Raw genomic sequence first — 15,843 nt, 5'->3', positions numbered from 1 at the left:
AAGACTGATTACATATTGACTATTTATTTTTATACCAAAAGTCACAGGCGACATTTAAAAGGAGAGAAATTTGCAGAGTAGTGGGGTGGAAAGAAGAAGAGAGACAAAAGATGAGATGAGAGAAAATAAATTTGATAAAAAAACCCCAATTGCCTCCTTTTACATGGAAATTCACTACAAACAAAAAGCTGAAAATTATAATAAATTTAGCTTGCAATTGGTTGCCTCCGCAGGCAACTCCAAATTATCCCAACTCCAAAACCCACGGGTCGACTATAAAGATGAAAAACCCGACAAGAAATAATAAAAAAGAACTCATGTTCACACTTTCATACCTAATCCGCCGCTCTCTCTTCTGTTCTTCTTCTTCACACTTTCCTTCCACGCCGCTCCTGCGCATCGTCGCCATGAACAACTCGTCGTCCACCCCTTAAAATCATTATCCTTTTCTTTGTTGCTTACAAATTACAACATCAAAACCATTCCCTAATCAAAATCTGAAATCCCTAAAATCAGCCTCCAAGTTCAAAGTCTTCGGCGTCGTACCACTAACGCTGGTAATTATTTATTTTTTCGGCCTTATGTTGTTTAATTTACTGAACTTGGATGGATGAGGGTTATGTTTGTGTATGTTCTGTTTGTTTTATTTTGATGATTTTTTTATGAAATCATGGAGGTTAGACCAAGTTCATGAAGCCATTGTTGTGAAGATATTGCTATTTGTAGTTGCAGTTTTTGCCCTATGGATATAGAATAGGAAAAATGCAATATTATCCTATGAAAAATGAAACAAAGATAAAAGAAAAAAATCAATGTAAAAAATAAAATAGCAAATTATTTTTTTATTTTGGAAAATTAAATTTGTTAATTTTTTGAAATATAGGGTTTATTTGCTCACTTCACATATGGCACGGGGAAATTGCATTTAACCCTATATATTAACTATGGATGGTATAGTGGTGTTAAATGATATACAGTCGCTTTAATAATAATAATAATAATAATAATAATAATAATAATAATAATAATAATAATGTAATTAGAATTAATTTCAAAATTATCTAATTAGGAATATAATTGTTATATGTAAAAATTAGTAAAGTGGTATTACGTACCGTAGTTTGCAATTATAGAAAGTTTTTCTTTTCTATACTAGTATAAAGAGAACAAAATGGACACCCTAAAAGTGTTTAAATACACTTCATCCCTCTTAACTATACTTGAGATAACATTTACCTGAAGGCCGTGTTTACTAGGTAGTATTAGCATGGATATCTAGCCTTATCTATACTAGTGGTTTGTTTACAGAATTTTTGCATGGATCGGTACTTATACCAAGGCCCGGTACTATGCTGCAATATTTGCTGGATTAAAATCCGGCCTCCAAGAGTGGGATTTAATTATCCCGCTCAGCTTGGAAGACTCCTTCATTCTTCTTTCCTTAATATACCCCTTTGGTTGCGTCAAATAATATTCCCAATCGTGTTTAGCCCCATTTTCTGCTACTTCACTCCCAATTTTGTGCCAAATCACTGAGTTGTTCTCTTCTTGGAAGGAGGAAGAGTCGAAGCAGCTTGTAGTTAATGGGAAGCAAGAAATCTGGGGATCGTTGGAGCAATGATGAAGCTTTCTCCTCCAAGAGTGAAACCCTTTTGCAACCAGAAGAAGTCATTAGCTTTCTTATGTTCTTCTGCAACCCCATCATTTCCTTCAGCACCTTCATCTCCACAACTTTCAAATATGGCTGCTGCAATACTCAACTCCCCAACCCCACAACAGGCGTTGAGGATTTTCAACTCAGCTTCGAGAAATGTGAACCCTGCGAAAACTTTAAAACTCCATTCAGCCATTGTTCATCTTTTAACTGAGGCGAAGTTGTATGTGAAGGCCAGGTGTTTGATAGAAGGCCTGATCGAGATTTTGAGGAGAACCCGGAAGCCCCACAAAGTGTGTTCCTCGATTTTCAATGCGCTTAAGCATGTTCAAACATCGGGGTGTCGTCCAAATGTGTTTGGAGTGCTGATTGGTGCTTTGTGCGAAAGGGGCCTCGTTGATGATGGGTATTGGGTGTATCGCAAAATGGGGAAATTGCCTGCAGTCCAGGCATGCAATGCGCTTTTGAATGGGATTCTGAAAACGGGTCGTGTTGAACTGATGTGGGAGGTTTACAATGACATGGTTTTAAATGGTTTATTGCCTAGCGCGGTGACTTATGGAATACTAATAGATGCTTCTTGTGATCGAGGGGATATTGTGAAGGCTAGATTGTTGCTTGAAGAGATGATTGAGAGGGGATTAAAACCGACAGTTGTTATTTACACGACCCTTATACATGGACTATGCATAGAGAATAATATGCTGGAAGCAGAAAAAATTTTCACAAGGATGCGAGAGTATGGAGTGGTGCCTAACCTCTACACTTACAATGCTCTAATAGATGGTTATGCTAAGATGGCGAGTGTTGAAAAAGCTCGCAGGGTTTATTATGAAATGTTGGATCAAGGAGTGCTGCCAAATGTTATTACCTATAGCATCCTAATATATTTGCTTTGCAAGAAAGGTGAGCTTGTAGCTTTTAGGAGCTATTTTGTGCATATGGTGAAGTTGAATGTCATTCCTAACGTTTATATATATAATTGCTTAATGGATGGCTTCTGTGAGGCCGGTGATCTATCTGCTGCTATGGACATGCATCTGGAGATGGAGATATTTGGTATTTTGCCAGATGCTGTCACGTATGGAATACTTATGAAGGGCTATTGTAGAATTGGTAGAGTTGAGGACGCAGAGAATTTATTTTGCAAGATGAACAAGGAAGGATTGATGCTGAACTCTGTCCTATTCAATACGCTGATTGATGGGTATTGTAAGAAAGGAAACATGGAAAAGGCTGTGGAAATTTCTTCTCAAATGATAGAGAAGGGCTTGCAACTTGATATCGTTACATTTTGTACACTGATAAATGGCTATTGCAAAGCAGGGCAATTGGCGACTGCTATGGGATTTTATAATGAAATGACAATTAAAGGTTACAAGCTTGATGTAGTCGCTTATAGCGCTTTGATCGATGGCCACTTCAAAAATGGTTATACTGATGCAGCTCTTCAGTTGCACAAAGAAATGATGGATGCTGGTATAGCTCCAAATATTTTCACGATTACTTCTGTGATTGATGGGCTGTGCAAAGATGGACGGATAAATAATGCAATCAATTTTTTCTTGGAACAAACTACAACTGAATTTTCTGCTGAAACAGGTCAGGTGGATAGTAATCATATGAGCTACTGTTCCCCCAATAACATTACATATTCAATCTTAATCAATGGTCTGTGCAAAAATGGTCAGACTTTTAAGGCCAGTAAGTTTTTCTCGGACATGCGAAGCAGTGGGTTACAGCCAGAAGTGTTTGATTATGCTGCCATTATCCAAGCGCACTTTGGAGCTAAGCATGTGCTCCCTGTGATGATGCTAAAAGCAGATATGGTGAAGATGGGGATACTGCCAAATGCATTCATATATAAGGTACTAGATAGAGGTTACCAGGAGATGGCATACTTTGCATCAGCTCAGAAGTGTCGTGATTATTTATGGAATTTAGGTTTGGATTATACAAAATTTTCTTTTACACAGTCCCCTGTATAATGTAGATGATAATTTGCAGCGATTCGTGAATGCAAATCAAGTCTAGAGCAGTTGTTACCTTATGAGAAATTGCAGTTTGATTCAAACAAGTGTAAATTGTAGTTAGATTTTAACGTGTTTCATGGTTTATGACCATCTCTTTCAAGTTCTGTGTTTCTCATTGGAAGGGATGACTACATACGACAATAGCAATGTGCAAGTCACTGTGATGACAAGTGAAATAGCACCGGAGGAAGAGTATTCGATCCACAGGCTAGAGGTAGGAGAACCAAAATTTGTTGAAGTGTTTGATAAGAGAAAGCAGAGAGCCCCTGTGGCTAGGAAGAAACAACTCAAGAAGGCTCCAAAGAAGAAATCACGAGCAAAGATGCAAAGTAAAAGAGGTAAAAGGAAGGGGAAAAAAAGAATAATAAACACTAGCCATGAATCATTATGTCGCCACCCTCCAGCTTTTCAACGAATTCAACTAATGTTAAAACTTGATGAACATCTTATTTTTACATTGCCATTGAATTAGCTTTCTATTTTTGCCACAAAAAAAAAATATATTTCTTGGCTTTTTGTCTTTGCTTATCATAAATGCACTGGGAAAATGTCAAACGGGAGAAAACAAAATTGGGAAAAAGAGGGGAAAGACGAACTAGGGCTGAGGGTAGGCAAGGTGAAATTTCAAATTCAAGGGTACAAGAAAGTTATTTTACAGTTAAATGATCCCACTTAATCCGGGATGTAAACACGCTTCGGCGGATATATTATGGAATGTGTATGCCCTAGTAAACGTATGTGTAATCTATCCCTTTTGGGACAATCTACTTTGTTGTCCCAAATCAATCCAGGTAGGTATATCCTGTCCCATCAAGTAAACACGACCTAAATTAACAAATGTGATGGCCCCATTGTGATTGGACTACCGACAATCTGTGGGCAGCAAAAAGGTGGCGAGGAAAGCATTGTATCTCGGTTTTTTATCGTGGACTATTGGGCTTTCTTGTATACCACATATGGTTCGAGCGCAATCTTTGACGATTTGATGGAGGAATACGCAGGGCACCTTCCATAGGAAAACTTATTATTGACAACGGGTACTTAGTGTTGATTTATCTCCTTCTATTAGTACTTGTGCACTTTTTCATTTATGGCGGATCCCTTGGCCTGTCGACGTGATTACCTAGCCTTTCATGTTGTATTGTACTGAATTACTACCATTTATTTAATGAAATTTACATTTACTGAAAAAAAAAATTAACAAATGTGAACCTTACCCCACATAACTCAGTATTTAACAATATTACCCATTATAATATATATATATATATACACATATTTGTAGTTTAAAAGATTTTTATTAATTTATTTCGAAAAATGAATGATATATATCGTCATATTTTTTAGAAATATATATTTAAAAAACTTATATAGAATTACTCATTTTTATTTCAAATTTGAATTGTTAACAGATTAATTTTATTATTAAATTAATAAAAATCTTTTAAACTTTTTGCATTTATTATACTAATTCATTATCTAATCTTGAGTTTGTAAACAATAATAAATATTGATTATGTTTTACTTTATTTTAATTAAAATATATTCTTTTTAATTAATAAATCTTTTATTAAATTTATAATGTAACAATTTAAAAAAAAATCATGCATGTGAAAAGGGGCAAACAAGGTATGCCCCTCGTGCAGTGAGTACTGCAAATAATGTCAGCGGTACTCCTGCACTTGTATTTTAAATTACCGCGAGTACTATTTTTGTAATTTTTTTATTTTTTAATATTATTTAAATTATTTTCCCGTTGTTCTTCACCATACCATGACTATTTCAAGACAATGGAAACATTAGGCGGCTGCTTCTGCTGATGCCAAGAAATGGTCAATCCCTACTTGAATTTGTACCAAATTTCTTGCGTAGCCATAAAACAATTTAATGGTATTTTTCTTGAACTATTTCCTCTTTTCAAAATATATTTTCTGACTTAGTAAAATGAAAATGGAAATGATGGCATCAAGTAAAAGGTCTGAGCAGGATGGGCAATGTGGTAGCCATGGGAGGACAGAGGTATGAAACTTAGCAGAAAATGGGGAAGAGGGCCCCTGTCTGTGTTCGAGTTTTATATACAGACGCTCGCAACCTCTTCCATAACAAAATCGCCATTTTGGTGATATGGGCTGGAAGAAAAGGCGTGGATTGCATTCTAACATTGAATCGCAATTTAGACTTGAGTCCTACAATTTTCATGCCCCCTCTACCATGCTTCAACTCAGTTGTGCTATCATAATGCTTCCTGCGTTGATCACATACTCAGCTGATCCATTTTTTGATTTAGACACAAATTTATGACTACTCTTTGTTGTGCTCTTGGGTTTTAATTGTGAGGCTTTCGACCCTCGGAACTCTTTGTTTCTTTATATTCAGAGTTTTGATTCCATTTGAGTTATACAGTTTCCTTTATAATATGGATTACTATGGTGGGAATGATATTGAGGATGGAACTATTATTATGTTCCAAGCCCTATATTTTGCTAGCTATTGCGAATGCGGTGTCGAGAGTCTTCCTGCAGTACATGTCCCTTGTGTTGATTGACCTAAGCGTAGACCAGGGTATAATCCTCCATTAGTTGATGATGTGCCTATATACTCTTCATTTTGCAATGTGGACCCTTTGAGAGATCAAATCAAATTTGATTAAATCGAATCGATTACATACTAAGTGTAATAAATTTATTATATGATAAATCATTCACTAAATTGTGCGTTAATTACAAGACAAGTTTGATTCAATTGTTATAACATATACACTCAGTTAAGTATTATTGATGCAGTTACAGAAATCTAATTTAAATCGTGAAATCAAAATCTCGTAATTATATAAAATTTTGAATAAACACTCTAAAAATTGTTTCTTAAATTTCCCTGCAGTGCACCTGAAAATAAAGAAAAGTGAAGAGGATAAAATAGAAGTCGGTATAAGTTACTGCTATTTGTTGTGTTGTATTAGTTAAAGTTGATCATCATTGCATAAATGACGTGACGACTTTAAGTATTTGACAAGGACGCTGAATATGTATACGTAATTAAACCTTAAGTTTTAGTGACAATCAATAATAGGATCTTAATCAACAAACACAATGCATACACAATTTTAAGGTGTCATCCAAGGCAGTGCAATAAATGGCGCTGCGCCTCTCGCGCCTTTCGCGGCCTATGGTGCTCACCTTCACAATGGCGAGTGCCATGGCGCCATTCAGGCTGTTGCCCAGTGCGCGCCTTTGTGAAAAAGGGCCTGGGCAGTTAGTTGGGTGGGCCCATCAAATAAAAAAAACCCTAATAATTAAGGGAAGTCTAGCAGAAATAAATAATCTGGATGCATGATATTACACAAGTAACACAACGACTATTCATCTTCCTGCCACTTCTTCGTGAATCTTGCCACTTCTTCGTGAATCTTGCCAGTGATTTTTATCTTTTGTAAAATGTAAAATGTAAAATCTTGCCACAACGACTATTATAAAATGTAATTATCTTTTAAATTGATGTTCACCTGCCAGTGATTTTATACTTGTGATGCTGTCAGGCAAGCTTCTGTTGCATTGAACGTTTGGCAGCCAGAGATTATATGGGGCTCACAAAGACAGATGATTCAGCAAAGCAATGTGCCTGTTGACTTTCGGTTCTACGCTCTTGAGATGGAACTTAGCCTTTGCAAGCAACAGATTGCAGGGTTTGATAAAGCACTTGCAATACCATATATGAATTTACTTATAATATGTTCTCCAAATACAAAAGTTTACTGTTTTGAGAATATCTAAATTGTGCTTTGTGTTCATTGCAGTGAGTAGAAAAAAGAAGGCTTGATGGAGCTAAGGAACAACTGGCCTCAGTGAAATATCATCGGTTGCAAGATTTTAGTCGCAGTAGTTTCCAGCCGAATGAGTGCAGGAGTAGAAGTAAAAAGCTCAAATATACCTCAACAGTAAAGCTCTAAGTTCTTTTTGTTCTTTATTCTTCAAATTGTTTCTTGAATTTGAGTCTCTATCAAAAAGCAACCTTTTCTAGTCTTGAGTTTATGATGACGTTGAGCATATACTTCACATATTTTCTAGAAATCTCTTTGCCCTCGAATCATATTCTGCATAATCATTATGGAGCCTATTCTGCTGGTACCTCCTGTACTTTAATGATTTCAGTGCTTGATTTTATCTGGTATTTGGTATTTCTGACACATGTAAAGATGATGAAACATATGTAATTGTGGGAATTTTAAGCATCTGGGCATTTTGAAGAAGAAATCTGGAGACGGTCCCTGACCATAGAAGTCGAGCAAAATTGAATGACGCAGTTTTTGACATATTTGTGAGTTCAGGTAATAGGAGTTCTTGGATTCAACGAGGCACTGCCTCAAGATATGTTGGTTGAGTATCTGTCTTTGCTCTGAGTTTGGACATTCATTTAAAAAGTCATGGTGTCTCTTCCTTTACTCTTGACAACAAGATTTTGTCTTTCTATGGGAAATCGTGGAATATCAGTTTCTGGGTTGAGTTCCTCTGGACTCTGAATTTAGTTGCCAGATCATGAGTGGAGTATTTTGCATGTGACTTGAATTGTCTTTTGGTATCTTGGTCTGATTTTATGTCTGCTTTTACTTTTAGTCGTACTGCCAGCTCTTTTCCCTATGAAGTAGTATACAACTTTGACTGCTGCTGATTTTATTTGCTGCTTATCCTCTCAGGCATCATATATTGAATCGAGCTTGGCAGCCCGAGAAATACTTGTGGCAGACGGACTCAGATGCAGCTATGCGAGAATTGATAAATAACTCAAAACCTAAAATTAAAATATTCAATAAATATAAAAATGTAAAAATATTATCTGACATCAAACCAATCTTAAAAATTATATTACTAACTAAATTATCTAACCAATTGGTGAATCTTGAGGATAATGATAAATAATCATATACTTATCTAAAATAATTAAAAATGAAAAATATCTACTTAAGTTGGTAAAATTCTTAGAGTCTGCCCAATACACGACATTATAAGAGTCCTTGTCAAATTATGATTCCTACACTCCTGTGGCCTAACAAACTCCTCCACAGGTAGCAATATATATGCATGAACGCTCACTTCTAACTCAAACAACCTCCATATTCAGGCATGGCAACCACCACCCGGGCTGCAATCTTCTGGTTGATGGCCACAATCACCGTCGCCACCGCCATCGGATTTATCCAGTTGACCCCACTGCCCGTCTTCCCATCAGAAGCCGGCGATGAAACTGATGACCCCTATGTGAACACTTTGATGTGGTGTTTGAGGCAGAAAAACATAATGCCTTTCCCTAAGGGTCCCTTTTCATCACAGGAGGAAGATCGGAAGTTGTGGGACTGCAGAGATATCTTTGATGCCATTGCGTATGACTATGAGTCAAATAGCAGACTAGAAAGGGACTATGTCGAAGCCCTTAGATTGCTACACGGGAAGAATGAAGCTGCCATGGATAACCGTAACCATATTTATCGCCTGTCCTTGCGGCTGCGCAGCGGGAACGACACTCTACCGCTTCCACGGCTTTATCGTCTAGAAGATTCCTTCATAACTACATATGCTCTTTCTACTTTATTAGATTAGAAGTCATGGTAATTCAAACCTCTCTTAGTTTTTCCAGTAAAAGTTGTTTAATTTCTAAGTTTTAAGAAGTCTATTTTACCCCCCTAAAGTTTTTCTTTAATTTTTTCACAAAATAATTTTGTTAAGGGTAAAATTGATTTTCAATACTTTAGGAGTGGTTATTGTATTTAATCCTATTTATTTTACATATATATATATATATATTTGGTTGACATCGTTAGCAATATTGGAATGGAATTTAGTTTATGTTCTTCTCGTTTTTTCTTCCATGGCCTTTATGCATGTTCTCTTTGCTTTTTATATATACTGAATGCTCGAAAATATTAATAGTACACATCTTGATCCGGATATAATTTTTTTTATATTTTTGTTTTTTTCGCTTTTAGCGTGTTCTTGGGTCTATCCACTCCCTTCAACTCTTCATGCTAATTTTTTATGGAATTTTTGACATAACGGCGATGGATAAGTTGGACCCTATAAACTCAGCAAATTCCACCAGACTTGTGATGATGTTTTTTAGCTATTTTAAAAAAATATAGGGAGTAAAATGGCCCCAAATACTATTATATAGCCATAATAGCGGAATTTAGTCATTAAAAAAAACAAAAAATCATGCAATGACGCCAAAATAGTCTCCAAACTGCACCACTCGCGTGTGTAGTGCAACATCTGCCAATTCCTAACAGCAATAGGGTTTTTTACAGGACTTAACGAAATATGAGGAGGTTGTTTGCCTATTTTCAAATTACAGGGGGCTTTTTAACTAATTTAGAAAGCCTGTTGTAAAAATTGAGGAAAAATGCAAACCACAAGCAAGACCACGCTAGTCCTATGACATTGTTATGAAATTCAGAAGGAGGATCTTGCATCAGTTGGCTTTGTCTGATGAAACAAAGCAAACTATAGAGACTGTGGGGCAGTCCTGCCGACAACCATGAGTCTCCTTTGTGGGAAGTGTCAAGGTATTAAGGTCTCTCACATAGTTCATGGTTGCTCTCGGCCTCATTTCTTCCTCAACATCCCTTCATCCTCTTGGGTTATTCTTAGTTTAGAATCAAGACAAGAACAAAGGAGAATTAAGAACATCCTAATTCATAGTAATTTATTTTTGATTCATCTTCCTAAGTCTAGTTCTTTCTAGCAAGAGAACTTAAATCTCTTCTAGCGTTGTGTACACCACTTTAAAGGAGTTTTATACTTGAACTCTCCGCGACCGGAATCTGAATGGAAACGCTACTAGCCCATCTCGAGAAAAATCACCAGGTAACTTTTATATTATTTTACATTCTTCTTGTTTTTTCTTCCATAGCCTTTACGCACGTTCTCTTTGCCGTTTTAGTATACCGAACGCCCGAAAACATCATTGGTACATACTTTAATTAAAGAAACTATACTTAGTGATCTAGCTCTTAATTAACTAATACTGAACAGTTGATTCATACTTTATTATGCAGAATTTTAAGGCCTTAATCCCAGTTATACATGGTTAGGGATGTAAACACTTTAATTATGTTTTTCATATTGTGCTTCTTGCAGGCATTTAAACAAGCATCCTACAAGCCGAAAGCCAACCTGTTCATCCACCCTTCATTATCAATGAATGAAATGCTTGTTAACTGCTTCAAATACCTTTGGCTTAGCTTCTTCTCCCACTTCACTCTCCTTGAGGTGTTTGAACCTACACCCCGACAATTGTGCTCAGCAAAGGTCAACCAATCCCTGAAAAACTTAGATGGCTTAGAAGACTCCAACCGGAGATTTTGACTTTGGCAGATAAAGATATGTAGTGTGTTGATGTACTGCGTTGGGGAAATATATAATATATATTTTTTTCTCGTAACTTAGAGTTTTTATATTTTCTAGTCCATTAGTTATGAGATTCTCATTTTAAATTCTATAATTTTAAAAAAGTAGCACTTTTGTTCCCATGATACCTTTGGAAAAGGCCACGTGGTTGTAAAGTTATGGACTAAAAGTGTTACTTTTTTAAAGTTATGTGAGCATAAGTGAGAATCCCGTAATCAATATTGGGACCAAAAGTGTAAAAGTCCTAACGGCTGCATACTCGGCATGTGTCATTTCCCATTAAATATTTAACGAAAATGTGTCATAGGACCAAAAGTGTTAGTTTTATAAGTTATGGGACTAAAAGTGAGAATTCTATAACCAATGAGATCAAAAATAAAAAAGCCTTAAGTCATGGGACGAAAAATATTATTTCTGCTATTGCAAAATACAAAACCCTAGCTACTTAAAATAGTTTCCAAATAGTTAAGATCAACATGCAGTCTTTTAGTCGGGTTGATTTGTCCTAACATATCCACCTCTGTAGGATCAATCACTTTCAGTTTTTAGTGGAAAATATGTATTTTTAATTTTGGTTAGATTTTCATTTGCAACGAAAATAGGTTTGGATTAGTTAACGAGATCGTGTTTTATATTGAACTATGGTGTTAAATCAATATAACTTTAAGAATACGTATAAATAAATATATTCACTTTAGTTACTGTTTCAAAAATTGAAAACTAGGAATAAAAACACAAACAACATGCTATTTGGCCGGGCTCAATCAATTACATAAAAATTGTAATTGCAGCTATCGTGGAATGGATTACTCTTTCTAAATTGTGTACTAATCATATAGTAAGTGTATTACACTTTCAAACAATTAAGTTTAGACCCAGCGTGGAGCCCTTCCGGTTATTAATCTCCTATAGGAATAAATAATTTAAAGCTTTCATTATCATGATATTGATTTTATTAAAATTACCTAATCTTCTCTATAAATGACTATCTTTTTAATAAATTATCTCTATCAATAATTTTCTCTTCATGCATATATAAAGTAAATTCAGTTTATTAGTTCTCAAAAGTTTTTATATCTTTATTCTTGTACACACGCATCCAGTATCCTTAACCGCTAGGTATATACTGAAGAAGCTACCCAGGAAAATTTATAGGGGAAATAGCTAGTATTTTTTTCATATAACTTAGAGTCTTGTCGTTTTTGGTCTCATTGGATACGAGATTCTCACTTTTGGTCTCATGATAGATGTTTAACAGAAAAGGCCATGGGATCAAAAGTGCTACTTTTTTAAAGTTATAAGATAAAAAGTGAGAATTTTATAACAAATGCGACCAAAAGTGTAAAGTCTCTAACAACTATTTTTCATTAAAATATATAATAAAAATATATCATGGGACCAAAAATATTATTTTTCAGAAGTTACGGGACCAAAAATGATAATCAATTAACCAAAGAATTAAAAGTGGAAAGGAAGGTACGGGATGAAAAATGTCATTTTTCTTATATATATATATATAATTCTAAATCTTACTCGCGGCCGGCGCTGAACCAAGCATCCCATCCCTGAGGCACAACGATGCTCGACATTGATGTGTTGTAAAATACGACTCTTGCATACTCTCTCCAAGGTCTTCCCAGAAACGTCTTTCCATTTCCAACTATGTTGCAGTTCTTGAATACGAACCCGTTTGTATCTTGGGCATGTGATCTTCCTTGAGCTGTTATGTAGCCTGGGACCCCATTTAGAGCTCTAGCAACAACTGATATGGTGCATTTCTAGGACCAAAATTCATCAACTTGAACATAATGATCAAGAAAATGGGCTTAATGCAATTTATCCCTATGATATTACAAATGAGTAAATTACTTTCCCATGATAAAAAAAAAAAAAAAATAGCAATTCACCTCTCTGTCTAAGGAAGTACATTACTGCATTTCAAAAAATACAAGGGATAAATTGCTGCATTTTAAAAAATACAAGGAAGTAAACTGCTAATTTTTTTCTTCATAGAGAATAATTTACTCATTTGCAATATCACATGGAGTTCGTTTGCATTTTTTCCTCAAGAAAATTGATCAATGTTTTCGTAGTGTTTACCTCATAAATGGACTGGCCAGCGCCAAAGATGAAATCGACTGCTCCCTGAATGGAGCAACGACTGAAATAGTGTCGACCTTGTTCATCCCATAATGTATCTTGCAGTCCGAAGAAGCCACATTTGTGAAAGGCTGATTTGTCTCCTTGTATCATGGCTGCTACTGCTGGCCTCATTGGATTGTTACTCTTATGAGGAGAGTTGTAAGAATTCTGGTTCGAGTTATGTAAACAGTTGAGAAATATCAGCAAAAGAGTCAGCTGATGTTGTAGGACAATGCGTGGTGGTTTACCAAAAGTTAGGAATTCTAGTTCGGATTAAGTCTGGTCGAACCAAATTAATTACAGAGCAAGTGTGACAAAACTAACAAACCCTCCCTAATATTTCATTTCTTTATTTGAGACTCTATAATGGTTTTGACTCTGATCGATGACACCAACTGTCAGATTGAGCGCTTGTAATTATGTGAAACATAGCAATGAATGCAATTTAAACTTTAAAATTAGGAGTGTAAAAGAGTTGAGGTTGAGTTGAGCTCGGCAAAACATTCAGACTCGAGCTCAAGCTCTAGCTTATGGTTTTGAGCTCGACGAACTCAAAATTTTTAGGTTCGAGCACATAATTTCTAACTTGACCTCAAGGTTGTTCAATTTTTTTATTAATAATTAAAATTAAAATAATTATTATTTTAGAACATTTATTAATTATATTAGATTGACTGTGCAAATTATTTTACATCTAATAAAAATATATTTCTAATTTTCTTCAATCATTTGATAATTTACAATCAATAATTAGTATAAAACAAATATATATAATAATAAAACTAACAATGTCTCATATTATGAAATAAAATTACCATACTTTTAGGACAATATAAAATTAAATTATGAGACATTGCTTGAATATAATTCTAATATAATTATAAATATTTTGTTAACTAACTTGATATACTACTATATGCGTAGTTAAATATATAAAAATATTAGAAAATAGAAAAAAGTTGGCTAACTGGTCGAACAAAAATATGTCGGCTCGAGCTTGAGCAGACTCGACCTGAGGATTAGTCGAGCCAGATCACCAAACTCGATTGCGAGCTGGTCCGACTCATTTGCCACACCTAATTTATATTGCTCAACAGTTCGAATGACACGTTTCAATTATGGCCTCGGCATAAAGGCCGTGTATGTCCAGAATTGGACAGGACCATGACATAGATGCCTCAATACAAATTCATCCATGAAAACAGTTGATAAAATTTTAGAGATTCTTACTATGAAGGATATGTATTTGGCAATTGTGTTGTCAGCCTGAGAAGTGAAGGTAGCACTGGTTGCAGTAGAATCATGAGCATCCCAAACAACGTAAGTTTTCCGCTGCCCTTCTCCTTTTAGGTAGATGAACGGCTTATCATAAGGGATTCTGACTTGTTCTCTACAAGAATCAAGAAATTAAAACTCAACACCACAAAATCCATAACATTGCTTGCAGTGTGGGACAGGAGCCAGCAAATCAGGAATTTGAGCAGTTTATAATTAAGCCTCAAGATCTTCATTTTTTATACGATTTGCGACTGAATTGGTACCCCATTGTGTGAGGTATTGTCCACTCTGGCTTTGTATGAGCCTCACGGATTTATCCTGAAAAGGCGCCTCGCAAGGAAGAGGAGGTCTTGGGGCTTATAAGTCACTCAATCTCGTCGTCTGCAGCCAGCGTGGGACGCTAGCCTGCATCAATTTCTTTACACGGCTTCTTGTTCAATCAGATCATCAGGCACCATATACAAGAACGAGACCATGTGCTCCTCCCAGGCCCCTCATCCAGAGGGCTAATGATGACCAACAGTACTGATTCCTGACCCACATTGCTAGCAAAGTCGAATATAATAAAGTAAAAGTTTAGCTTCTCCTCACCTATATAGGCCTCTTTTGATGTGTATACAAGTCCATCTTTGGTTGTATGCAGGCACAAAATCAATAGCAGCTTGGATGGTTGTGAAATTGCCTTCCCCTGAGGGACTAACATAGATTGTTGGAAACATTATGTGCTGCAATGTGGCATTGGTGGATGGAAACCCTAAGAAGAGAGAAAGAAAAATACAGGCATGCACTTGATAACATAACATTTTTGGAGATTATAATGATTCTTGGAGAAGAAATGATGTCTCTTCTAATGGCTGGAAATTTGTGTTTCTTAACCTGCAACATTGAATGATTTTGCAAGAAACTTTGTGTTTTTTTTGTTAGATCTTAACATTTAGCACACTTATGTACACTTTATCATTAACTATAACTTTAGGGGAAAGGGAAAGTCAAAAGCTAATTAATGAAATTATGATTTCATAAATCAGGCACCTGATTTAGTGAATATGTTACAATGGGTAATAAGATAAATGAGTAAAAAATTCTCTGTGAAAAAAAAAGTTAACAATTTACCTCTGTGTGTTTTTTAAAATGAAGAAAATAATCCCCCTAATAACGGTTTAGATAGGAGCGGAATTTGCTTTATTTCCAGAACATAAAGGGTAATCTGCTACTTTTTTTTCATAGGGGGGTCTTCAGCTCATTTCTCATATCATAAGAGGGTAAATTGCATTTAACCCCTGTTTCATTATTAATACTTTGTATCATACTTTCTTCTTGTGCCCACAACAATTACATA

At 35.6% G+C, this 15,843-nt stretch overlaps 2 protein-coding genes and 1 long non-coding RNA gene across 5 annotated transcripts; 2 read left to right on the top strand and 1 right to left on the bottom strand.

Annotated features, from left to right (window-relative positions):
• The first annotated feature begins 98 nt into the window (after positions 1-98).
• On the top strand, positions 99-3,797 carry LOC105158664 (uncharacterized). Of its 3 annotated transcripts, none has more exons than XM_011075489.3 (2): positions 99-557; positions 1,563-3,797. In XM_011075489.3, the coding sequence occupies exon 2, from the start codon at positions 1,618-1,620 to the stop codon at positions 3,640-3,642; it is 2,025 nt and encodes a 674-aa protein (XP_011073791.1). In that variant the 5' UTR covers positions 99-557; positions 1,563-1,617; the 3' UTR covers positions 3,643-3,797. The 3 variants fall into 3 exon arrangements, with proteins under 3 accessions (XP_011073791.1, XP_011073792.1, XP_011073790.1); XM_011075490.3 differs by having other exon boundaries at positions 1,559-3,797; XM_011075488.3 differs by having other exon boundaries at positions 100-557; positions 1,556-3,797.
• A 4,075-nt stretch (positions 3,798-7,872) lies between these two features.
• Positions 7,873-9,490, top strand: LOC148788816 (uncharacterized). The gene is made up of 2 exons (XR_016064963.1): positions 7,873-8,011; positions 8,378-9,490. It is a non-coding gene; the product is annotated as an uncharacterized LOC148788816 (long non-coding RNA).
• Positions 9,491-10,831: 1,341 nt separating this feature from the next.
• Positions 10,832-15,403, bottom strand: LOC105158663 (putative pectinesterase 29). The gene is made up of 5 exons (XM_011075487.3): positions 15,096-15,403; positions 14,457-14,616; positions 13,185-13,394; positions 12,618-12,862; positions 10,832-10,997 (listed from the first exon to the last, which is right to left on the bottom strand). Exons 1-5 carry the CDS (start codon positions 15,305-15,307, stop codon positions 10,832-10,834), a joined length of 993 nt encoding a protein of 330 aa, XP_011073789.1. The 5' UTR covers positions 15,308-15,403.
• Positions 15,404-15,843: the final 440 nt, after the last annotated feature.

This window comes from Sesamum indicum, linkage group LG3 (assembly GCF_026168435.1).
Source record: "Sesamum indicum cultivar Baizhima isolate 11 linkage group LG3, ASM2616843v1, whole genome shotgun sequence".
Lineage (NCBI taxonomy): Eukaryota > Viridiplantae > Streptophyta > Magnoliopsida > Lamiales > Pedaliaceae > Sesamum > Sesamum indicum.
Note: the sequence above shows the minus strand (reverse complement) of the source record. Positions and strands in the feature narration are given on the sequence as shown.

What these genes read in the sequence shown, in the direction of transcription:
- LOC105158664 (XM_011075489.3), top strand. Translation starts at nt 1,618, where the DNA reads ATGATGAAGCTTTCTCCTCCAAGAGTGAAACCCTTTTGCAACCAGAAG.
- LOC105158663 (XM_011075487.3), bottom strand. Translation starts at nt 15,307, where the DNA reads ATGTTATGTTATCAAGTGCATGCCTGTATTTTTCTTTCTCTCTTCTTA. An exon ending in CTGGCCAGTCCATTTATGAG is followed by an intron (nt 12,863 to 13,184) that starts GTAAACACTACG and finishes TTTTGGTCCTAG; the next exon opens with AAATGCACCATATCAGTTGT. An exon ending in TGGTTCAGCGCCGGCCGCGA is followed by an intron (nt 10,998 to 12,617) that starts GTAAGATTTAGA and finishes TAAGTTTTTCAG; the next exon opens with GGATTGGTTGACCTTTGCTG.